At 39.2% G+C, this 26,692-nt stretch overlaps 2 protein-coding genes across 2 annotated transcripts in view; one reads left to right on the forward strand and one right to left on the reverse strand.

Moving 5' to 3' along the window:
- The first annotated feature begins 2,162 nt into the window (after nucleotides 1–2,162).
- On the forward strand, nucleotides 2,163–10,248 carry odr4 (odr-4 GPCR localization factor homolog). Its single transcript, XM_052133920.1, is given in 15 exon segments — nucleotides 2,163–2,237; nucleotides 2,489–2,594; nucleotides 2,679–2,816; nucleotides 2,932–3,027; nucleotides 3,175–3,281; nucleotides 3,423–3,459; nucleotides 3,561–3,698; nucleotides 4,491–4,586; nucleotides 4,670–4,729; nucleotides 4,833–4,964; nucleotides 5,221–5,308; nucleotides 5,748–5,902; nucleotides 5,904–5,934; nucleotides 6,724–6,846; nucleotides 10,112–10,248. Coding segments are annotated over 14 exon segments (1,368 nt in total). The 5' UTR covers nucleotides 2,163–2,237; nucleotides 2,489–2,495; the 3' UTR covers nucleotides 10,180–10,248.
- Nucleotides 10,249–11,158: 910 nt separating this feature from the next.
- The window catches only part of LOC127649688 (prostaglandin G/H synthase 2-like), a 30,841-nt gene continuing 15,307 nt past the window's right edge, over nucleotides 11,159–26,692 (reverse strand). The window contains exons 10-13 of the mRNA XM_052134923.1: nucleotides 23,881–23,988; nucleotides 20,597–20,663; nucleotides 12,802–12,950; nucleotides 11,159–11,724 (exon numbers count right to left, since the gene is read on the reverse strand). Coding sequence (XP_051990883.1) covers nucleotides 11,206–11,724; nucleotides 12,802–12,950; nucleotides 20,597–20,663; nucleotides 23,881–23,988 — 843 coding nt within the window. The 3' untranslated portion in view covers nucleotides 11,159–11,205. The remainder of the gene's footprint in view (nucleotides 11,725–12,801; nucleotides 12,951–20,596; nucleotides 20,664–23,880; nucleotides 23,989–26,692) is intronic.

Raw genomic sequence — 26,692 nt, forward strand, 5'->3', positions numbered from 1 at the left:
TGAGCATTATATCCTCCCTTATAAGGTCCGTCTCTGACTGACTTAGAGGATTTTTTATGCATATCAGTACATAGAAAAATGCATTCCAACATTCTATCAGCCTGACTGTAGAATGGACTGGAGTATGTATACGCTGAGCATTATCTCCTCCCTTATAAGGTCCGTCTCTGACCGACTCAGAGGATTTTTTATGCATGCCAGTACATAGAAAAATGCATTCCAACATTCTATCAGCCTGACTGTAGAATGGACTGGAGTATGTATATGCTGAGCTTTATCTCCTCCCTTACAAGGTCCGTCTCTGACTGACTTAAAGGATTTTTTATGCATATCAGTACATAGAAAACTCAGTACATAAGATATGTGCTTGTGTTTGTACTATGAGCGCCCACCATGGACCACCTTGGAAGGGCTCTATACTATCCCATTATGTAGCTCGCCGTTGGCCGGCTCGTGGAATAATCACTTTGCTTTAAGGCTCAGGCATCTGCCTCTGGCTTTATAGAGCGAAGTCAGCACGCACGGCGTTTTACATGGTGTTCCCATAGCGTAAGCTGCTTATGCAATAGGAGAGACCTCTCGATAGGGAACGACTCGGTTGCTAACGTAACCTCGGTTCCCTGAGAGGAGGGAACGAGTATTGCGTAAGCTGCCGTGCTAGTGCTTGGTCAGTTCGGCTTCAGTCGATTGAACCAAAGAACTCTCATGAAGGGGCGCCTAATGTATAGCCCTAAGCCACGCCTATCTTGGCGGGCTCTGAGCTGCGAACGCAGCGAGCGCCCATTGGTCGCACGTTCAGAGTCGCCCCGTCATTGGTTCGAGCAAGTTGCTGCAGCACAGCCAATGACCGAGCTGCCTTGCTCATTGCTGTCTGCTGTGCAGCTGCAATGCGCTTTACATAAAGACTTCAATATTTCTCGAGAAACTGAGTTTTCCCATAGCGTAAGCTACTTACGCAATACTCGTTCCCTCCTCTCAGGGAACCGAGGTTACGTTAGTAACCGAGTCGTTATGCCCTCCGCAAAACTATCAGAGCGGCCAAATGCCAGTACAGGAACAAGATTAAAGGACAGTTCCGACTCTAGAAGCATGTGGCAGGGAATTATATCATCACATACTTCAAAGGAATAAAAACTCCGCCGTGAACACCACTGACTCTCTCCCGGATGAGCTAAATACATTTTATGCTCGTTTCGAGGGAGACAACACCGCCCTCGCAGAGAGAGCTCTTGCTGCTGCAGCTACAGAGGTTAGTTCACTCGCCGTCTCTGTTGCGGATGAAACCAATCCTTTCCAACGGGTGAATATCCGTAAACCCGCGGGTCCAGACGGCATTCTGGGCCGCTGCACCTCCTCTATGTATGCTGACTTATTGTTCTTGCTGATGAGACCTACCACCGTCGTATCATCTGCGAACTTGATGTGATTCGAGCTGTGCATTTCCATTGCTGCACAGTCGTGAGTCAGCAGAGTGAACAGCAGTGGACTGAGCACACAGTCCTGGGGGGCCCCAGTGCTCAGTGTGGTGGCGGTGTAGATGCTGTTGCCGATCCGGTCTGACTGAGGTTTCCCAGTCAGTAAGTCCAGGATCCAGTTGCAAAGGGAGGTGTCCAGGCCCAGCAGGTTCAGCTTTCCAATCAGGTGCTGAGGAATGATTGAGTTGAATGCTGAGCTGAAGTGCATTCAAACGTATGAGTCCTTTTTATTCCAGGTGAGGGCCAGATGGAGAGTGGTGGCGATGGCATCTTCTGATGCTCACACACTGATACACTCAAACTCACACACATACACTCTCTCACTCTAACCTGTATAATCACTTTACAAGACTATGAAATAAATTAGATATACACAGAAATACAGAAATAAATTAAGATATACAGTTGTAAATATACTAAACTAGCTAGATAAGCATTAGTGTACCAAACGTAACCTTCATGGGGCCCACTTGCCTGCCAAAACACCAAAGTGCAATTAAACAACCCTTTCGTTTCAGTGTCTCTCTTCTTTGATGAATAAAGTCATTTTATTTGCGACAGAAATTGACAGAACTGTTTTTTTCTGTTGGTCTTAGTTATAACTAAGTGAGAGTGTAATAATTTTCACAGCCTGTCGATACTCCAAATCAGTTGGTGGCGGTAATGCACCAAAAGCTGGTTTGCCAACCGCCAATAAACAGAAAAGAAGACGTCACACGTATTCCAGTACTCATCAGCTTAGTTAGTGTGTATGAGCTAAAGGTAAGTTTAAAGGTTTTCTTTACAATGTCATATGAAATTTTGTTACTAAATGGAAATGGTCCGTAATGCATAATTTGGGCAGTGAAAACTCCATATGGCTCATGAAGGTGTTTAACATTATTCTGTGCCTGATTTAGATCTTTCAATCCCAACTCATGGACGTATAACATATGTTCGGTAGTTATTTTGCATTGCACTTCAAAGCACTTTGATGAGGCACAATGTCAAGTTTACTTTTGTTTTTTGATTAGAGACAGAATGGGTAGAAGCTGCTTTGTAGATGAGGCAGTGGAAAAATATCTTAGTGGTGTTCAGGCACCTCCTGGATCATGTGTCACTGGTCTTCTAATTGGACAAGTAAGGAAACTTAACTGTCATTAAACCTAACCTATATGTATTTTTCTGGTAGTTAAGAAATGGTCTGACACTTTCTATTCACAGTCCTCCCCTCAGAGAGATTTTGTGGTGTTGGCTGTGAAGACTCCTCAAAGGGCAAATGAAGGCCAACCGAAGGCTTCAAAAGGGGGCTGCCTACTGGATGAAATTGATGTGAAGTGGGTGACAGAACATGCCAGGCAGGTGGGTAGCCTATTAAATTACCATTTACACACTGGCTTTAAAATGTTTCATTGTTTCACGCAATGAAGTTAGACATAATTTGCACAATTTAGAATTCTGAATGGCCCTGTTATAGGTGTCCCGCATGTTACCAGGAGGTCTCTGTGTTCTTGGCCTGTTTTTGGTAACCCCACCTGAACTCTCTAAAGATGCCCAGAACTCTCTAAAAAGGGTGAGATTTATTTGCATGCATACATGGATGTATCTGTTTATTTAATAGTCTTTAAAAAAATAAGTTAATTGGACCTCAAGTTGTAAAGCCCATCATAAGGAGTACTGTCTCTTCTGGGTTAATTTAATTCTGTGTCTATTTACGTAGCTTATATTTGCTTTGGATAAATACATAACTAAAGGAAGACTCTGGGATCTTTCAGAAGAGGATGTGACTGATCGAGTCACTCTGCACATTTGCTCCACAACTAAAAAGTATCCTTGACACTACCATCCATTTACAGCTATTATGTTTTACTGTATTTGAAAATGTAATAAATGTGTCCTGCAAAGGTGTTAGGATTCCCTCTATCTAGAACTATCTTGGTGTGAATGATCCTTGACAGCAATGTGCAGAGCTATTTGCAGAACATTTGATGTGACAGATCCAAAGGTGCGAGACTTTCTTTTTTTTTGTGGCTAAAATCATTCAAATATGGCATGAATTAGGGCAAATAATTTTGTATCTGGGCACTCATGCATGCTGGTTTACAGAGTTCAGCTAAGCCAGCAGATTGGAAGTATCAGGCAGGTGTTTCTTCATCCTGGCCCATGTTGACCTGCTCTGTGGAGCTCGACCTGCAGATCCCTGTTGCAGAATCCTCCTTCGATAACACAGAAAAGTGGATGAAGGTAAGACAGAACACAGAGAATTTCTTGCAATACTCTTGTCATATTAGAATTTATATAACATTCAAAGGAATATTCCAGGTTCAACACAAGTTAATCTCAGTCGACAGCATTTTTGACAAAGTTGATTACCACAAAAATAATTTTGTGTCTGTCCTCCTTTTCTTAAAAAAATAAAGTAAAAATCAAGGTTACAGTGAGGCACTTACAATGGAAGCAAATGGGGCCAATTTTTGGAGGGTTTAAAGGCAGAAATGTGAAGCTTATTATTTTATAAAAGCACTTGCATTCATTTATTATGTATTATTTGAGCTGTGAAGTTGTTTAAATGGTTTGTTGACATTACATTGTCATGGCAATGAAGTTGTAATATTGGCTATAACTTTACACAGAAAAGGTTAGTAAGCGTTTTTTTTTATTTTTATTTTTTTATTACACTGAAATCATGTTAACATGCATATTGTTTATGTCTTGTGGCTATACTTTTGAAACAAAGTATTTTAATGTTTACGGATTGCCCCCCATTCACTTCCATTAAAAGTGCCTCACTGGAACAGTTTAAAGAAAAGGAGGGCCAAATTTGTTTGTGTTAATCAATATTATTTCACAAATGCTGTCGACTGAGCTTAACTTGTATTGGACCTGGAATATTCCTTGAATTATTGTCTTTGTAACATATTAAAGACATGTCATATTTTATTCGTAACATATGTACATTTAACTATGTATTTGTAAAGATTCCTATTTTTTCGTATATTTGTAAATTTCATAATTGCTTTGGTACCCCTTGTTCAGGATGGTCTTGGGAGATGGGCTAAACAGATTGAGGCTGGTCACTGTCTCATAAATGGCAGACAGTTATCAGATGACTCTGAACTTATCTCAGGACAGGTAGTAATCTTTATTCTATTTTTTATTTTTAGTCCATTGACAATTTTGATTCTATATTTGATCTTTATAATTGTTCTTTTCAGAAAAAGAACCCAAAGATTACCCAGCGTCAGACACTCCCAGCACGGATCCTTGTTTCACATGTGAGATATGTTGTGTGTGTGGGGGTGTATGTATATATATATATATATATATATATATGTATATATGCATATTGTCAAACATATATTGATATTTGTGTCACAGGAGCAGCCAGAGGTAGATGAGAGGTCCAGTGCTGTGGTTCAAAAGTGCAGTGGCTCAGTGAGTGTGAGAGGGATTGTGCACTGCAGGGCCTACATCCAGAACAACAAACCCAAAGCCAGACATGCAGCACAGGTCATTAAAGCCTATTCTCACTGCAGTTCTGTTTCTGTGGTGGTTAATGGGTTCTTTATCAAAATAAACTTGGAGTAAATCAGTTACATTTAAAGTAAATTATATTAATCTATAACAGTGCTTCCTTTAAATGTTCTGTGAGTGGTGACTTATTATATGTTCATAACCAAAGAGCTGACTTGAGCTTTCCTCTTCACCTGTATCCGGTTATTGATCAAATCAATGCTGATGTGTAATTTCTTGTTTGCACTGGTAGGCCATTAAGAGAGACATCATAAATACAGTTTCCTGCAGAGTGGAGATGTTTCTAGAAGATCTTTTAATAAATGAAGGGAGCCACAAAGGTACAGTGGTCCATATCTAACTTTTGATGTTGTAGTTCCACTACAAACTACAAACAACTATTTTCAATCTTTAGTAACCGTTGCAAACATAAAACAGACCACTAGATGGTGGAAGGGTGCCTTTTTTTTATCATCTGCGTCCTTGGAGAGTTAGTTCACCTAAAAATGACAATTCTGTCATCATTTACTCACCCTCATATTGTTTCAAAACTCATATGACTTTGTTTCCTCCATAGAACACAAAAGATATTTGACCGAATGTTAGTATCATTCACCATTCACATTCACTGGATGGACAATATGTGTAATGAAAGTGAATATTCCTAACATTGTAATTTTATTGTAAACTATTGCTTCAATCCATGCCAAGTATTGTATCTAATTAAGGAATCAATTTATTCATAATTCAAGACATAAATTATTATTTTTGCGTCTCTAGGTCCATGTAGTGGGCCGCAGGCTCTTCCGCGACGTGTGTTTTCCACAGTGCCTGGCTCTGGCCTGTCAGTGTGTGACTACATGTTCCCAGATGAAAGCACAGCTGATGTAGCTGAGCGTCTAAAAGAGATGCTGGACTGGGAACCACGGGAAGAGCGACATAGATATTAGTCTAGAGAACAGTCAATGTAAGCTTCCCTCAAATGTTTTTTCATGAAAAACTGTTGGGAGTAATTCATTCTTTAATTTCCTTTGAATGTCTCATTTTACTTATAAACATGTCTTATTTTGATAGTAGAATATATTTTTGGAAGCATTCTATTGGTTTAACTCCACCAATACAATTCTTCAAAGTGGACCACAGATATGTGGTGAACTGTAGAGCAAACCCTTGTAGGGTTTTATTGTTAAACGGTCAAAAATGTGTATAGGTGTGTGATTTTCTTTGGCAGAACTCCAAAGGATAAACCTAGTCTCTGACACACCCTGGCTCATTTCCCCTCCAAAATAGTAGCTGGTACTTTGCTTCCTGTTCCAACCAGTTTAAACTAACTTTGTCAACAATTAATTTTCCAAGTATGGTAAAAGGAAGACATGGAGCGGTAGTATTGCTGGCCGTAGGCAGTAGAAAATATGATCTCTTTTAATAACAGGCCCTTTGGGAAGTGTGGATTGTTTTCCCTATGACAATGCAACTCTAGCACTTTTTAGAAAGAGGATAGTTTTTTTTCTATTCTTTTATTTGGTCTTTTTCTTTCTTTTTTCTTTTCAATATCTTATGTTTGTTTTAGTTTTTTTAGTTTTTTCTTTTTCCTTCTCTTTGTTTGACATCTCTTAATTTATTTTCTTTTACATTTCTTTTTATTTTTCTACTTTTTTTTTATTCTTTTGTTTTTTCTTATTCTTTTAGCATTTTTCTTTTATATACGTTTTTTTCTTTCTTATTTTATCTATATTTTTTTAAATGTGTCTTTCAGTGTTTTCCTCGGTTTCTGAATGGGAGATATCTGACAGCCCATGTGATGAATCTAGTAAACAGGTCACATCACAAGCCCATGTTCCAAATCCTAAAAGCCAGAAAGCCCCCCAATACTATGCAGGTAAGTTTCTCCTGTTTTAAATAATGTCTATTTCTTTGAGTAACAGCTTTATGAGCCGATTTAACTCCAAAAATCAGCATATAAAAAAAAAAATGTAAATGCTCTCTTTTGATAAAAGAAAATGCTGGCGAATAGATATATAATCTGTCACTCTTTCTCTGAGTAATAATTTTAGTAATAAAAGCATAATTCTTCAAGTATCTCTTGGTATTAAGAAAGGCTAAACCCTGACTGATCAGTAAGCAGTCTATTAGTCCACCTGCATAACACAAGGTTAAAGCTACAGTTGCAAGAAAAAATATGTGAACCCTTTGGAATTTGCTGGTTTTCTGCTTTAATTGGTCATTAAATGTGTTCTCAACTTCATCACAAATGTAGACTAATAACAATGTGCTTAAGCTAACAACGCAAACAGTTATATTCTTTCATGTCTTTATTGAACACATCCCATTAAACATTTAAAGTGCGTTGGAAAAAGTAAGTGAACTCTTGTATTTAATAACTGATCGATCCTCCTTTAGCAGCAATAACCTCATCCGAGTGTTTCCGGTAGCTGCAGATTATACCTGCACAATGTTCAGTAGGAATTTTGTACCATTCTTCCTTACAGAACTGCTTCAGCTCAGCCATATTCTTAAGATGTCTGGTGAAACGGCTCTCTTGACGTCATTCCATAGCATCTCTATTGGGTTAAGGTTTGGGCTCTAACTGGGCCACTCCAAAAGTGGGATATTCTTTTTTAAAAGCCATTCTGTAGTGGGTTTATTTCGATGTTTGTTTCATTGTCCTGCTGCATTGACTAACTTCTACTGAGCTTCAGCTGGCGCACAGCCACCCTTATATTATCCTGTAGGTTATCCTGGAAAAAAATTAATTCTCAAGTTTATCATGATGTTGCCAACTGGTCCAGGACCCGAAGCAGGAAAGCAGCCCCAGATCATGATGCTACCTCGACTGTACATCACCTTTGGAATGTTTACTTGTTGGTATGCGGTGCCCTTTTTTGCGTCATATGTAGTGCTGCATGTTGTCCCAAACAATTTTACCTTAGTTTTATCAGTTCACAAAAAAAATTTCCCAGTAGTGTTGTGGAATGTCAAGGTGGTCTTCGGAAACTTCCATACGGAGCAATGATTTTGTTGGAAAGCAGAGGCTTCCTTTGTGGTGTCCTGCCATGGACCTGTTTAATGTTTTCCATAGAGTAGACTCATGAGCAGAGATGTTAACCAGTTCCAATTATTCCTTCAAGTCTTTAGCTGTCAGTCTAGGGCAGGGGTATTCAGTTAAAGTTTCAAGAGGACCGGTCTCTACATTTCTTTCACAGCAAAGGTCCGGAAAATAATAACTTGCGCAGTGTCAGTATGGCTTTGAAATTATGTTTTTTGTTTGTTTTTTGAATAGTTATTGTAATTTTCCACGTTGGCAGCAATAGTACTTTGTAAAAGAAAAAAAATTTAACTGTCAATATAGTCTCTTCAAAGCAGAGATGAGGATAATGGCCCAGAGACAAAGCCAAAGCAGTGGGGTGTGAGGGATCTTTTCTATCAGAAGATTAGGCTAATATATAGTTGAGGTCACTTGGATATTAATATTACAAGATAAGATCAACATTTGTTTTCAAGCTGGGTGACGGCAGTCCAGTTTTTGTTCAAATATTTTTACATTCAGATACATATGTATGGCACATGAGTAATTTTGACTGAGAAAATATTGGTTACTGTATGGGGGTTCAGGGGAATCCCTTAAGAGAAAATTTAGAAAATGTCTGAATGGACCATTTTTATATTTTTCATAAAGTGAGAATCTAATAACAATAAACGAGCAATTTACATCTAAAAAATACTGTTTGCTTAAGTTGAGTATGAATGGGCTGACTATGAAATAATGTGAACGTTCTCATCAGAAGCAGAGAACTCGACAAGCCAGGCTAACTAATAATATCCATTCATTATAACTAAAAATCAGAGATAAGGACGACATCTGTGGTTAATTTTCACCAAAAATTAAAACCAAAACAAAAAAGGCACGTAACACGCTGATTAGTAAAGCTAAATTTAGATGGGGAAAAAAAAGGTGAAACATGAACTTGTCCTGCCACAAAGCTGCTGAACAGTCGGAGTCATATATTAGACAGATTAAAATAGTTTCACTTTGCTTTAGTCTCATTTTCTGCAGTGTTCTTAGTGAAAGGTCTCCATCTACATTGCTGCTCACCGTGACTCCACTGCTGTTGTTAAAATAACTGTGCCTGGAACTCTACATAGCCTAATCAGGCTTTATGCTACACCTCTTGTATATCCCGAGGGAGAGAGGCAACCTGCTTGGAGCAGGAAATGAAGCTTGTTCGGCGCTTGAGAAAAAGATTATATAATGCTGATCATCCCCGAGTGCTTGTGGTGTTAATAGCTCCATTGTTTGGATGCACTGACCACTGAAACTGTAGAAACATTATGATAGAACAACTGTTGTCATTATCTCGCAATCCGGATGGAACCAAGCTCTAGGGTTCTTTTTTTAACTTATTGAGCATTTTGCGGTGTATCCCTTTGAGTAATCTTGGCTGGACGGCCACTTCTAGGGAGAGTAGCCATAGTACTAAATCATCTCCATTTATAGATAATTTGTCTAGCTGTGGACCAATGAATATCTAAGCTCTTCGAGATAACTTTGTAACCATTTCCAGCTTCATGCTAAGCAATAATACTTGATCGTAAGTCTTCTGAGATCTATTTTTCGAGGCATGGTTCACGTCAGCAGATGCTTCTAGTGAATAGCAAACTCAAAATGTTTGAGTGCTTTTTATATTTAAAAGATCTAAATAGCTCTAACCCACAACTCCAATCTTGTTCCATTAATTGGATGCCAGGTTTGCCAACTCCTGACTTTAATTAGCATTTGTTGATGTCATTAGCCTAGGGGTTCACATACTTTTTCCAAAATACTCTATGAATGTTTGAATGATGTATTCAATGTTTACAAGTACAATAGAATAATTTGTGTCATTAGAAACCGATTGTCTTTCATCATTATTGTAACTTAGATGATCATACCAGATTTTAAGATACATTTTTACATAAGTGCAGGAAATTCCAAAGGTTTCACATACCTTTACTTACCACTGTATATAGACATCATTTTGGATCCAGCTTCTATGACTAGCTCCATGTTGCGTGTAAATTGGGCAGATGTGACCATGTTTTTCTTGTGATTCCTATCCCTCACCTAATTCACTACCTGATTCACCTCTTATATCTCTCTCTCACAGGTGTGGCAGTAGCAGCAGTCATTGCTGTCCTTGCCACAGCCACATCCCTGCTTTATTTTAGTGAATAACAATGGAAGCTGCATGTACTGTATGGATGAGTGTATAAGTGAGTGATTGTGTTTGTTTGCATAATATGATCAAACTATCGTAAATAATCTTATTGATTTTCATATTGATTTAAAATCAACATTAATTTAGTTTGTACTTTTAAGTTCATCCATAATTTATGAAAGCTCATTATATTGTTATTTGAAATGTTGTCCCTGTGCCAATTCTCAGTGTACTAAATAATTCTAAATCCAGTTTTTTTTTCTGGCTTCAGTATTAAAGACACACAGGACCTGATGCTGAAAATGTAACTGAAAATGAAATACAACTGCTGGAAGCATTTTGTGTGTCATGAGTTACAGTTAGTAATTTAATGTTGCTCTTCACTTTCACTTCTTACGCATCACATTTGTCAAACACATAATTATCAGGTGCATCCTTATCAAGTTTCAAGTCACTTAAGAATCACAATAATGCACACACTTAAACCCACATTAGCCTGCACCTCCAAACACACTTGAACATGAACCCTCATAATCCTGTAATTGTGTAATCTTTGATGTGTTAGGTGGGTACATGTCAGGGCACGTTCCAACAGGAAGGATCTTTGTAGTACAAAACTAGCATTACAGTCATTAAGACATAAAGATACAAGGAGTGTCGTTTGCCTTTTGTGTCGATTTTGTGAACTTTTATTTACATAGAAGATAGTGGCTTGATGCACAAGAGAAATTACAAGTACAGTGTCACTGTGAGCCCTGCACACTGAAGCGTAACCACACTGAAAATAAAATTAAGGTGGCTTCTCACCTTCTCTGCAAATAAAAACAAGCATAATTGTGAGCCTGTTGATTACACTGTGATATATTTGAACTGTTGTACATTTTGTGTTGAATGTAAGTAAATGCCTTGAGGTGTACATGCGTGGGGTAAATGGGTAATTGTTGATGTCACAGCCTATTAGACTTCACAATGTCATTACTGGATCTATGTCTGAAACAAGTCTGACTGCCCTCACTGGTTGATTAGCAACACTTCCACCTGGATCATTCCACATCAGCATTCTCTTCCTCATCTTGACAGGCTGCAAACTCTTTTTCTGGTAGAAGACCATACTCATTTAGGAAGTTCTCAACATCAGTGGCAAAGAACTCCTCGTTTAGGTGCTTTGTAAAGCACAGGAAGTTGCCTAGCAGCTCTCTGGCCTTGTACACCAGCAGAGCGGGCAGAACGTCTCCGGAAAAGTGCTCAACCGCACCTGTGACTGAGGCCTGAATTCGGCAGAATTTGACGCTGGAATACTCTGCTGCCAGGCAGGTCAGGCAGTTGTTAAGTGCGTCACAACCTTTAATCCCATCGTCGTAGATGTGCACCACCACGAGTGTCAAGCGATGCTCTTTCTCAATGACATCCATGAATGCCTCGCCACTATCCAACTCAAATACGGCATCAAACTTGGGCCCGAAGCTTAGGCGCTCATGCATCTCCTGCATACATTGCTTGCGATACTTACGCAGACACATCTCGTCCTCCTCTTGGATCATCTCGTATTCCTGAACACTCATCTGCATGTAGGCAAACACAACAACAATTTAACACTTAAACGCATACCTTGGGTCTTTAGTGACCTTGGACCTCATTACGCCTCCTGTACCTCATCCATTTTTTAGAGTTGTGCCCACACCTCTTTAGTATTAATCAACAAAATGATTGTCTTCATGTGGTTTAGTGCTTGGATTGAGCCTTACATTGCCATGTTGTTCCAAAAGTGTATAGGGTCATAAGAGACCCTAGATATGTATGGAGCCCCTCAAGTGATCCTTGCAGGGGGGGGAATCCTGAGATTATGCAAGTTGTTTTTTTGCACTTCCAACTATATAAGTTTACTATCACATGATGTCTATTTCTGTTTATTACAAGAGAAAGTGATTGACTTGATTTACATTTGCCATAGCTATTTGATTAAGAAACATGGAAGTAAACTATTGCAAGTGTAACACATGAACAATATGATATGACTATTGTCATTTGGGTATACTACTAAAATTATGTAAGTGCATCTATTTAAGACTCAAGAAGCGCCTAGAAAATACTTATGTGACATATGTATTGTGTGTTGCTGATTTGTTGCCTTTTTGATAATTGAAAAATAAAACATCAAAATATACTTTATTGTTTTTTTTTTTAATTGTCTTGAAAATAACTCACTACCAGTTAAAAGTTTGAACACCCTTGAATTAATTTGTTTCACATGATCTTAAAGACCTTTTGATTTATAGGCTTATATATATATTTAATTAATATTAATATGTAAATTAATTCTGTAGACAAATTCAAATTTGAACTTCTTTATAAAGTAAGATTTTATTTAAATGGATGAGCTGGATCAGTTAGAGAGGGTAAAGCAGCCAACGTAAGCCCAGCATACATGGGAGCTTCTTCAATATGGTTTAAAAAGTATGCCAGAAGGAACCTCCTGAGGTGTATGCCACAATGATAATTAAATGTCTGTTGTATTTCATGAATGACAAGGTGATTGGTTAAATCATCTAGAATTAAAGTGGCTACCTCTGAATCATTATAATTGTGTTATAGAATTTGTGTAATTCTAGAATGTGAACTGGGGAATTCTTCCCGTTTACCTTGCGATTTAGTTTTTCCTGTGTGTCATCATTGATGGATTTGGGGTTGGACATCTGTCTGAGGAGCTCTCTTTTGTTTAGAGGGATGCTTTCAAGATCCTCACTCCCCAGTTTGAACTTTCTCCAGTCATGAATCACCCCTTTGGGTCCTTAGAAGGATGTAAAAGTTTGCAGTCATGAGCTTTTCTGCATCATTTAATAATTAAATCAGCATTTCAATCCAATACTTGTGTTATTTGTGTTTATTATCAATGGAATTTTTGGGTTGAAGCTCCTATCATAACAATAGTACATATTCTGCAGTTTTGGGCTTCTAGACCCCCAAATGAATGTGAAATTGGTGCACTATGAGTAAATGACAGATTTTAGGCATTAAAAGTGCTGGGAATCAATGCCTTACATTTATAGTAAAGTTAAAAGTTGACAGCCGAAATTACTATAGAAGTTAATCTAAATCCAGGCTTTAATTATAGAAAAATGTGAGAGTATCATAATATAATGTGAGATATTCCCAGTTTTGCCTCACATTACAGTAAAAAAATGTACTAACATTTCTCACTGATTTGTTTTGCAGTATCTATAAGGGTGTATCTTCCTCGGACGGTAATTAGTGGTGCTTGCAAAGCATCACTATTGTAATCTCACATACTTATTAGTGGTGCTTGCAAAGCATCACTATTGTAATCTCACATACTTATTATTTTTATTATTTTTATTAGTGGTGCTTGCAAAGCATCACTATTGTAATCTCACATACTTATTATTTTTATTTTTATTTTTATTTTTATATCTCTTAACAAAACTTCGGCACCTAACTCGTCCCGCACCGTTTGGCGTAGACCCACGAATGAGGTGTCAAATCGAACGGCCTATTGAGGACACGTGTGCTATGACTTTTATAAGCGTATCGGGGTACGGTATTTGCCCCAGGGGCAAAAAAGCAGCCGAAAAATCCCATAGACTTAACATTGACGACAAACTTTGACGCGTCACAGCTCCAAGCGAGGATTTCAGTAGAAACGTGTGATTTGCCACATTTGAAGAGGCTGGCAGGCTCTGTAAGAGCATACCTCAATATGGGGTAAAAGCTGCACCCCTGGGGGCAGGAGCTGCCCAAAAATGCCCCAATTGACTTATAATGGTGTAGGACGGCCCCTGAAATGAAAAGGCATAGGGATTTGTATTGAACATAGCTCTGGATCACAGTGTCATAGAGACGAGGGGGTGGGCTCATTTTACTCAGACGACCAATCAGTCTCTCAGGATCATTGTGAAGCTATCAAGCCACGCCCTAGCAACCATTAAGAGCACCTTAGCAACAAGTCCCATAGACTTCTATTGAAACAGATCAAAGGGATATCTCCGGATAGAAGTGTCATAGAAACACAAGGGTGGTCTCGCTTTACTCGGGACAGCAAACAGCCAATCATGCATCAAATCAACACTTCCTAGCCCCTCCCTAGCAACCATTGTCGAGCACCTTAACAACCAAAATCCATAGAGGGATATCTTCCATTCTGAATGTCACAGAGGCATGGGAGTTGGTTTATATCATTCATACTGACAAGCAGCCTTTGGAGATTCATGATTGGCAGCTGCCAAGCCACTCCCTAGCAACTAAACAGAGTACCCTAGCAACCGCTTAGCAGTAACTATATCTCTGCACCAGAAAATCAGAGAGACTTCTGGGTTGATTTATTTCAATCAGGATGGCAAGGACACTTGATTAGTATCACTATGGTAACTGCCTAGCAACCAGATGGGGTTACCCTAGCAACCGAGTAACAAATCACATATCTCTGCATCACAAAAACGTAGAGACTTCCGGGTTGACTTATTTCAATCAGGATGGAAAGGAGACTTCATTAGTATCACTATGGTAACTGCCTAGCAACCAGATGGGCTTACCCTAGCAACCGAGTAACAAATCACATATCTCTGCATCACAACAACATACAGACTTCCGGTTTGACTTATTTCAATCAGGATGACAAGGACACTTGATTAGTATCACTATGGTAACTGCCTAGCAACCACATGGGGTTACCCTAGCAACCTACTAACAAATCACATATTTCTGCACCAGAACATTATACAGACTTCTGGGTTGATTTATTTATGACCACAATTTCTGTTCTTTTCAAGCAGGCTATTTGATCGAGTTTTGCCACGGCAAGCACCACTCACATTTTCTTCAGGAAATGTACCTATCTAGTTAGTGGTGCTTGCAAAGCATCACTATTGTAATCTCACATACTTATTATTTTTATTTTTATTTTTATTTTTATATCTCTTAACAAAACTTCGGCACCTAACTCGTCCCAAGACCGCTTGGCATAGACCCACTAATGAGGTGTCAAATCGAACGGCCTATTGAGGACACGTGTGCTATGACTTTTATAAGCTTATCGGGTACGGTATTTGCCCCAGGGGCAAAAAAGCGCCTAAAAATCCCATTGACTTAACATTGAGACAAACTTTGACGCATCACAGCTCCGAGCGAGGATTTCGCAGAAACGTGTGATTTGCCACATTTGAAGAGGCTGGCAGGCTCTGTAAGAGCATACCTCAATATGGGGTAAAAGTTGCACCTCTGGGGGCAGGAGCTGCCCAAAGTTGCCCCCATTGACTTACAATGGTGTAGGACGCCCATGAAATAGGGATTTTTAATTAAACATAGCTCTGGATCACAGTGTCATAGAGACAAGGGGCCTGCCTCATTTTACTAAGACGACCAATCAGTCTCTCAGGATCATTGCAAAGCTATCAAGCCACGCCCTAGCAACCATTTAGAGGACCTTAGCAACAAGTCCCATAGACTTCTAATGAAAGAGATCAAAGGGATATCTCCGCTAGAAGTGTCATACCAACACAAGGGTGGTCTCGCTTGACTCGGGGCAGCAAACAGCCAATCATGAATCACCTCAACACTTCCTAGCCCCTCCCTAGCAACTATTGTCGAGCACCTTAGCAACCAAAATCCATAGAGGGATATCTTCCATTCTGAATGTCACAGAGGCATGGGAGTTGATTTATGTCATTCATACTGACAAGCAGCCTTTGGAATTTCATGATTGGCAGCTGCCAAACCACTCCCTAGCAACTACACATAGTACCCTAGCAACCGAGTAACAAATCACATATCTCTACACCAGAAAATAGTACAGACTTCTGGGTTGATTTATTTCACTCAGGATGGCAAGGAAACTTGATTACTATCACTATGGAAACTGCCTAGCAACCAGATGGGGTTACCCTAGCAACCGAGTAACAAATCACATATCTCTGCACCAGAAAATAGTACAGACTTCCGGGTTGACTTATTTCAATAAGGATGGCAAGGAGACTTCATTACTATCACTATGGTAACTGCCTAGCAACCAGATGGGTTTACCCTAGCAACCGAGTAACAAATCACATATCTCTGCATCAGAAAAACGTAGAGACTTCTGGGTTGATTTATTTATGACCATAATTTTTGTTCTTTTCAAGCATGCTATTTGATCTAGTTTTGCCACTGCAAGCACCACTCACATTTTCTTCAGGAAATGTACCTATCTAGTTAGTGGTGCTTGAAAAGCATCACTATTGTAATCTCACATACTTATTATTATACTTTATTTTATTTTTATTTTTATTTTTATATCTCTTAACAAAACTTCGCACCTAACTCGTCCCACGACCGCTTGACGTAGACCCACGTAATGAGGTGTCAAATCGAACGGCCTATTGAGGACACATGTGCTATGACTTTTATAAGTTTATCGGGTACGGTATTTGCCCCAGGGGCAAAAAAGCGCCTAAAAATCCCATAGACTTAACATTGAGACAAACTTTGACGGCCACAGCTCCAAGCTGAGGATTTCAGAGAAACGCGTGATTTGCCACATTTGAAGAGGCTGGCAGGCTCTGTAAGAGCATACCTCAATATGGGGTAAAAGTTGCACTCCTGGGGGCAGGAGCTGCCCAAAAATGCCCCAATTGACTTATAATGGTGTAGGACGGCCCATGAAATGAAAAGGCATAGGGATTTGTATTGAACATAGCTCTGGATCACAGTGTCATAGAGACGAGGGGTGGGCTCATTTTACTCAGACAACCAATCAGTCTCTCTGGATCATTGTGAAGCTATCAAGCCACGCCCTAGCAACCATTAAGAGCACCTTAGCAACAAGTCCCATAGACTTCTATTGAAAAAGATCAAAGGGATATCTCCGGATAGAAGTGTCATAGAAACACAAGGGTGGTCTCGCTTGACTCGGACAGCAAACAGCCAATCATGCATCACTTCAACACTTCCTAGCCCCTCCCTAGCAACCATTGTCGAGCACCTTAACAACCAAAATCCATAGAGGGATATCTTCCATTCTGAATGTCACAGAGGCATGGGAGTTGGTTTATATCATTCATACTGACAAGCAGCCTTTGGAGATTCATGATTGGCAGCTGCCAAGCCACTCCCTAGCAACTACACAGAGTACCCTAGCAACCGCTTAGCAGTAACTATATCTCTGCACCAGAAAATCAGAGAGACTTCTGGGTTGATTTATTTCAATCAGGATGGCAAGGAGACTTCATTAGTATCACTATGGTAACTGCCTAGCAACCAGATGGGGTTACCCTAGCAACCGAGTAACAAATCACATATCTCTGCATCAGAAAAACATAGAGACTTCCGGGTTGACTTATTTCAATCAGGATGGCAAGGACACTTGATTAGTATCACTATGGTAACTGCCTAGCAACCAGATGGGGTTACCCTAGCAACCGAGTAACAAATCACATATCTCTGCATCACAAAAACGTAGAGACTTCCGGGTTGACTTATTTCAATCAGGATGGCAAGGAGACTTGATTAGTATCACTATGGTAACTGCCTAGCAACCAGATGGGGTTACCCTAGCAACCGAAGTAACAAATCACATATCTCTGCATCAGAAAAACATAGAGACTTCCGGGTTGACTTATTTCAATCAGGATGGCAAGGACACTTGATTAGTATCACTATGGTAACTGCCTAGCAACCAGATGGGGTTACCCTAGCAACCGAAGTAACAAATCACATATCTCTGCATCAGAAAACATAGAGACTTCCGGGTTGACTTATTTCAATCAGGATGGCAAGGACACTTCATTAGTATCACTATGCTAACTGCCTAGCAACCAGATGGGGTTACCCTAGCAACCGAGTAACAAATCACATATCTCTGCACCAGAAAACACTACAGACTTCCGGGTTGACTTATTTCACTCAGGATGGAAAGGAGCCATGTATTGTATTACCTTGGTAACTGCATAGCAACCACATGGGCTTACCCTAGCAACCGAGTAACAAATCACATATTTCTGCACCAGAAAATCATACAGACTTCTGGGTTGGTTTATTTATGACCATAATTTTTGTTCTTTTCCAGTTACAACATGCTGTTTGATCTAGTTTTGCCACGGCAAGCACCACTCACATTTTCTTCAGGAAATGTACCTATCTAGTTAGTGGTGCTTGCAAAGCATCACTATTGTAATCTCACATACTTATTATTATACTTTTATTTTTATTTTTATTTTATTTTATATCTCTTAACAAAACTTCGGCACCTAACTCGTCCCAGCACCGCTTGGCGTAGACCCACGAATGAGGTGTCAAATCGAACGCCTATTGAGGACACATGTGCTATGACTTTTATAGTTTATCGGGTACGGTATTTGCCCCAGGGGCAAAAAAGCGCCTAAAAATCCCATAGACTTAACATTGAGACAAACTTTGACGCGTCACAGCTCCAAGCGAGGATTTCGTAGAAACGTGTGATTTGCCACATTTGAAGAGGCTGGCAGGCTCTGTAAGAGCATACCTCAATATGGGGTAAAAGTTGCACTCCTGGGGGCAGGAGCTGCCCAAAAATGCCCCAATTGACTTATAATGGTGTAGGACGGCCCATGAAATGAAAAGGCATAGGGATTTGTATTGAACATAGCTCTGGATCACAGTGTCATAGAGACGAGGGGTGGGCTCATTTTACTCAGACAACCAATCAGTCTCTCAGGATCATTGTGAAGCTATCAAGCCACGCCCTAGCAACCATTAAGAGCACCTTAGCAACAAGTCCCATAGACTTCTATTGAAACAGATCAAAGGGATATCTCCGGATAGAAGTGTCATAGAAACACAAGGGTGGTCTCGTTTGACTCGGGACAGCAAACAGCCAATCATGCATCACTTCAACACTTCCTAGCCCCTCCCTAGCAACCATTGTCGAGCACCTTAACAACCAAAATCCATAGAGGGATATCTTCCATTCTGAATGTCACAGAGGCATGGGAGTTGGTTTATATCATTCATACTGACAAGCAGCCTTTGGAGATTCATGATTGGCAGCTGCCAAGCCACTCCCTAGCAACTACACAGAGTACCCTAGCAACCGTTTAGCAGTAACTATATCTCTGCACCAGAAAATCAGAGAGACTTCTGGGTTGATTTATTTCAATCAGGATGGCAAGGAGACTTGATAAGTATCACTATGTTAACTGCCTAGCAACCAGATGGGGTTACCCTAGCAACCGAGTAACTAATCACATATCTCTGCATCAGAAAAACATAGAGGCTTCCGGGTTGACTTAATTCAATCAGGATGGCAAGGACACTTCATTTGTATCACTATGGTAACTGCCTAGCAACCAGATGGGGTTACCCTAGCAACCGAGTAGCAAATCACATATCTCTGCATCACAAAAACATAGAGACTTCCGGGTTGACTTATTTCAATCAGCATGGCAAGGACACTTCATTACTATCACTATGGTAACTGCCTAGCCACCAGATGGGGTTACCCTAGCAACCAAGTAACAAATCACATATCTCTGCATCAGAAAAACGTAGAGATTTCTGGGTTGGTTTATTTCACTCAGGATGGCAAGGACACTTCATAAGTATCACTATGGTAACTGCCTAGCAACCACATGGGGTTACCCTAGCAACCGAGTAACAAATCACATATCTCTGCATCAGAAAAACATAGGGATTTCTGGGTTGGTTTATTTCAATCAGGATGGCAAAGACACTTGATTATAATCACTATGGTAACTGCCTAGCAACAAGGAGGGGTTACCCTAGCAACCAAATAACAAATCACATATCTCTGGATCAGAACATCATAGAGACTTCCTGGTTGACTGATTTTACTCTGGATAGCAAGGACACTTGATAAGTATCACTATGGTAACTGCCTAGCAACCACATGGGGTTACCCTAGCAACCGAGTAACAAATCACATATCTCTGCATCAGAAAAACATAGGGACTTCTGGGTTGGTTTATTTCAATCAGGATGGCAAAGACACTTCATTATAATCACTATGGTAACTGCCTAGCAACAAGGAGGGGTTACCCTAGCAACAGAGTAACATATCACATATCTCTGCATCAGAAAAACGTAGAGACTTCCGGGTTGACTTATTTGACTCAGGATGGAAAGGAGCCATGTATTGTATTACCTTGGTAACTGCATGGCAACCAGATGGGCTTACCCTAGCAACCGAGTAACAAATCACATATTTCTGCACCAGAAAATCGTACAGACTTCTGGATTGATTTATTTATGACCATCATTTTTGTTCTTTTCAAGCATGCTATTTTACGAGTTTTGCCACGGCAAGCACCACTCACATTTTCTTCAGGAAATGTACCTATCTAGTTACAAATGCACTGCTGGGCTGTATATTTCTCAAGAGGGTGATTGTATTATCAATTATATTATCAATGATTTAAGTTTATACAAGGAATGCTTGACTTTTTTTCAAACCTGTTTGTGTTGCTGGTAGTTCATCATTCTCAGTTGACATGATTTCCCTGGAATCTTCTTTTAAGACCTGATGATAGAAATGACAGACCCTTATAAGCCTTTTTTTTTTTTTTTTTTTTGTGGCTTTATTAAAAAAAATGTATGCTTGTTTAATCTACAGGAAGATGTGCAGGTAAGGATGGAAAAATAGAAGAAAGCTATTTGTCCATCAGAATATGCCTATTTTGTGCAACTTCCTTCTAAGAAATACATGCAAATATGAGGATCATCACTTTGCAACACTGTAAAACCTAATGCTCAAAATAATTAAGTAGGAAAAATTAAATCATACTAATTAGTTCAAATAAATTAACCTTGATGAGTATTTAGAACTTTCTCATTTGAATTCCCTAAACTACCATCTTATAAACAACCTGAATTGTTTCATTTTTTTTTAGTTGGATGAACTAATCACTTTCAATTTTCAGGAAATTAAAGGGCACCTATTATGCCCCTTTTCACAAGATGTAATTTAAATCTTTGGTGTCCCCAGAATGTGTCTGTGACGTTTCAGCTCAAAACATCATTTATTATACCATGTTGAAAATGCCAATTTTTGGGTGGGAATAAAAACGAGCAGTTTTTTTGTCTTTAAATGTAAATGAGCTGGTGCTCCCCGCCCCGTATACAGAATAGGGTGGAGTTTTGACATCTCTGCTTCAGATAACTAAACATCATAAGCAATATGACTGACTGTGAAAGTAGGTGTGTTCAGCCCTATATGTTTGAACCGGAGTCAGACACTGATGAGGGAGAAACTCCATCAGAAGTAACAACTTTGAGAATGAAAACGTGTACTGTTGGTGTGCCTCTAGGAACAGGGTTCAGAGAAACACAACATTAGCAGCAGATCCTTCCCTGTAAATTGCGAGTTGGAGCTGCCGTGGATCAGACTTGTTGGTCCAGCACAACCTGAAGATGCTCAATCGGATTGAGATCTGGGGAATTTGGAGGCCAGGACAACACCTTGAACTATTTAACATGTTCCTCAAACCATTCCCGAACTGTGTGTGCAGTGTGGCAAGGCACATAATCCTGGTGAATGAGGCCACTGCCATCAGGGAATACCATTGCCATGTAGGGGTGTACCTGGTCTACAACAATGTTTAGGTAAGTGGCACATGTCAAGTTCACATCCACATGAATCACCAGACCCAGGTTTTCCCAGCAGAATAGTGCCCAGAGTATCACACTCCCTCCACTGGCTTGTCGACGTCCCACAGCGCATCCTGGTGCCAACACTTGCCCATGTAAAAATGGTGCACATGTACACGTCTGTCCACGTGATTTAAAAGAAAACAGGACACATTGGACCAGACAACCTTCTTCCACTGCTCCAAGGTCCAGTTCCGATACTCGCATGCCCATTGCTTTCGACTGTGGATGGGGTTAACATGGGCAGTCTGGGCTAAAGTGGCCCATATGTAGCAGGGTGTGCTGCACTGTTTGTTGTGACACATTCCTCCCGTATACCCATCATTAAAATTTTTTGGGGACTTGTGCCAAAGTAGACCTTATGTCGGTTTGGACCAGAAAGAAAAGCGTTCGTTGCCATCGTGCATCGATGAGCCTTGGACGCTCAACACCCTGTCACCAGTTTGTGGTCTGTCCCTCCTCGGACCACTGTTGGTAGGTACTCACCACTGCTGTCCCCTGGAGCACTCCACAAGCCTTGTTGTTTCAGAGATGCTCTGAACCAGTCAAATGGCCACATTGATTATGAGATTGTATTGTTCACTTACCATCAATACTACCCAGACCTTGACATGTGGACTTGTTAGGAGATGATCAACGTTATAAGCTTCACCTGTGAGTGGTCACAATGTTTTGGCTCATCAATGTATAAGTTGAGATTACTTGTTCAGTCACAGAGTTCAATTTAAAGTAAAGTGCCATACAAATTTATGTTATCTTACCCAATATTTAAAGGGGAATTAATATGCATGTGTATTAAAAAAAATTTAACCAGAAGGTTCTATCAACTTAAACTTGGGAGTTTACTACATTAAAAAAATGTATGTTTGAGTTCTGCTGACTTATTAGGTTTTGTAGCAGGTCAGGAAGAAGGCCAGCGATGAAATTACCTGAAATAGTTGGCATTTTCGCAGTAATTCCTTTTCATGTTTCATATGAGAGCAGCAGATGGGATGTTTTGTGAATTGGTTTACTTTGTCCTAACTGTTCTGATCTAATATAGCATACAAAGTAGATATAAATTCTGTTGCATGAGATATTGACACTGTCAGACTCTGTTACAATTATCCAGGTTGAGGTGGAATTAGCAGATTACTCTATAGGTAATGGATTAGATTAAAATCAGATTATATTGTTGTGAGTAATGGGTTTGTTTGGAACAGATGCCCCCATTGCGTCTGTTTCTTGCATGTAAAAATGCCTTCACTTACTAGTGCTTGCAAAGGGCTGAACCTGATCCTATAACAGTTGTACTTACTCTTTTAATATGCCAATGTCCCCAAAAAGTATTTGCAAACTTAAGATACACTTCAATTAAATGTATGAATGTCATAACATTAGATGTGTGGATTGAGTGTCCAAAAGTGTTCAAATAATTTTTGGTGAGTTGTAAATGGCTGAAAAGGGCACAACTGCATACAATCACTCGCACCACAGAATCAACAAACCTCATATATTTGTGTGACTTTCTCAGAGCATTAACCATGTATTTCTGCGAAGAGGGTTAGCTTGTGGTTTACCAAGAAATGTGCTGATTGTGTCCACTACAACATTAGATGCTGTCAACAAGAGACTCGTCAGAAATAAGCTTGATCGATCCAACCCCTACAGTTCGCTTTGTGACAACCGTCACATGATTGTGAACTTATGGCAAAACAATTCTAATAAAAAAACTCATCATTCCACTCTAGTTTCCTTAGAAAATTTTAAATTTAGTGTAAGTCATGTTGTCGAATGCTAGACACACAATTTATGCACAGGGGCAGATCTGTCTAAGCCCTCTACATTGCACCTATTGTTTCAGCATCAAGGATGATTAAACATACAATTAAGCATACAATGAATTTTTTTTGTTGAACTACATTACATACTAAATTAAGCCCCTTTGTCACTAGTGTCACAATACTGTGGCAGCAAAGTGTCTTAGGAGAACAAGGCCCACTATAGTGTGGAAACATTCAAAAACAGCAAAAAATATAAATGCTTATAATATAATGCTTGAAAAAATTACAGTCCCAGAAGCAGAATGGTCAAATTAAATTCATGCTTACCTGACTGTTTGCTGTCACAGTCTGTCTTTGTTGTGCACTGTTATGAGTATACTGTCTCAGATGCTGTGGGGGCTCTGTCTGCATTGGCATCATGGTTACAATGTCAATTGTAATTTTGTTGTAATAGGATTACTGCACAGAAATTAAACCTGCCTGTCTTCATCACAAGCATGGTGAGAGATTAGCAGGCAAAAAACAGGTCCTACATTGTTTGGAAAGGCCCCTATAAATAATCAACAAATGTTCAGAGTGTGATCAGATTATCTATAACTAATGTCCCAAACAACAACTCAGGATTCCAGGTCACTCCAAAAAACATTTTAGCCTAATTTTAAGATTTACATATTTCAATTGCATTACTAAATTCCATTAAATGAATATTCTGGGTTCAATACATGTTAAGATTAATTGACAGCATATGTGGCATAATGTTGAATACCACAGAAATTAATTTAGACTGTCCCTCATTGTCTTTAAAAAAAGAAAAGAAGCAAAGTCTGGGTCACAGCAAGGGCAAGGCACTTATAATGGAAGTGAATGGGACCAATCCGTAAATGTTAAATTACTCAGCTGGTTCTAATGTATTGCCACAAAATGTAAACAATACTTGCGAAAGTTAGTGTTGCATACATGATTAAAAATGAGTAGTTCTGCCCCAGGCAGATAGGGAAGTGTTTATGAATATTATATTTAGGTTAATATTTTTCCAATTCCATTTGGTGATGCTAGTGGTGCAGAAATGACACACTTAAACCTAGCTAATTTTTAATGTTGCCCACTGTAATCTATATAAAGAGTATTTTGGTGCAGTTAGACCCAGTGTAATGGTTGGTCCTGCCTATATACGTGAAGTCATAAAATTATGACATTTGTACATTAGAGAGACTGAAGGTACACACTGATCTCCCTTCCTGTCTGTACATGATTTGTGGAGACAATTCAAACATGTTACTTCATGCCCTGTCCTCTGGGATTTTGCCTTCTCTCATCTGTATTCCATCTCACATTACATCAACCACAAAGAGGAGAAGATTTGCCAAGAAAAAAGAAACACTATAGTTACATTTACATTTATGCATTTGGCAGACGCTTTTATCCAAAGCGACTCACAGTGCACTTATTACAGGGACGATCCCCCGGAGCAACCTGGAGTTAAGTGCCTTGCTCAAGGACACAGTGGTGGTGGCCATGGGGTTCGAACCAGTGACCTTGCTGATTAACCTAGCTGATTAACAGACCTGTGCTATAGCCACTACGCCACCACCACTCCAGTAAGTTTCCATGCTCTGGTAAGTTTCCATGCTACGCCACCGTGGCGTAGCATGGAAACTTACCAGAGCATGGAAACTTACCAGAGGTGAATGGTATGTAGTTTAGTCATCTCTCAGATATCACTAGATGGTGGTAAAATCCACTGTAAAGGTTTGGAAACCTCTTCTTATTGAACATTTCTGATGGTGTGAGGAGAAAAATGTCTCACCAACTCTACATAGCTATTGATGTTGTATAAGCAAACTTACACATTTATCATTGCAGGGTGATCTGCCAACAAGCTGTATGCACTGTAATTTCTTTGGCTCATTTCTGGGCAATTGACACACACACTGGGTTAACACGCTTTATTGAGGGGTGTGAACTGCTTAGCATAAGCATGGTTTTACTTTTGATGCTTTGATAATTTTGTAACTATTTACTACACAACTCAGCAGCTTTTATAAGGGACATCTTATGAAAGTGAATTTTTTTTAATTACAATAATAGTCATATACTGACTCACTCACTCACTCACTCACTCTCAATTTGTCTACTAACAATGTCCAAAATATAACATGCACAGTGTGCTTGTTATATGTTATATGTGCAATGTGTTGATCTTCACAGGAGATTTGTTATTTTTATTTAATTTTTTTATTATGGTCACGCAAATTACTATTTATGTACCCACTACATAAATAGTATTTTAAAATTTTCTTGCATAATTTTCCAAACTTACTGATTGATCAGACATAACGCTCGATAAAAATATTCAGCTCACAAGTGATTTTTACTAATATTATTTAATAATAATAACAATAATAATAATACAATAGTTATGTACAACATTTTTGGTGTGGTGGAAATGAGGCCACAAATTTTCACAATTTTCACACAATAAAATGTTAAATGATTTGTTTATTTTATTCTTTGTTTAGATTATCATATTTTTAAACATGTTATAATTTGCATTTTTATACTGGATATTCATAGTTTAATATTGACTTTTTCATATTGGCTAAAACAGTCAAATCTATACATAAAAGGCATTTAAAAACAACCAAAAATAAATGATGAAGGCCTGGTAAAAAGTTTCCAATAAAATTTGAATGACATGTTCATGTTCAATAATTCTAGGCCCACACACACACACACACACACACACACATATATATATATATATATATATATATATATATACAGGGCCGGCCCAAGCCTTTATGGGGCCTTAAGCAGAAGTTGATTTGGGGGCCCCTCGGTGCCGGCAATATAATTGAATATTGTCAATGCTTGATTATTCGCACACTATAAATCTAACACACCCCTTATCAATTTTATTAGTTGTAGCTGTGTTGCTTACAACATACCAATGTCTGCCTGGCATGATTTTACCCTTCTACGGTTTTAAATGTAACAGTAGCACACCTATATTTACCCAATCCTCTTGATCCTCTGTTACCAGTTTTGTGGACTTCCTAGAGAACAATTTGCAGCAGAAGCTGTAGACAGTATCATTTCTTTTTGAATAAGTGAGCGGCTCCACTTACATTTTTTTCCC

This window comes from Xyrauchen texanus, chromosome 9 (assembly GCF_025860055.1).
Source record: "Xyrauchen texanus isolate HMW12.3.18 chromosome 9, RBS_HiC_50CHRs, whole genome shotgun sequence".
NCBI lineage: Eukaryota > Metazoa > Chordata > Actinopteri > Cypriniformes > Catostomidae > Xyrauchen > Xyrauchen texanus.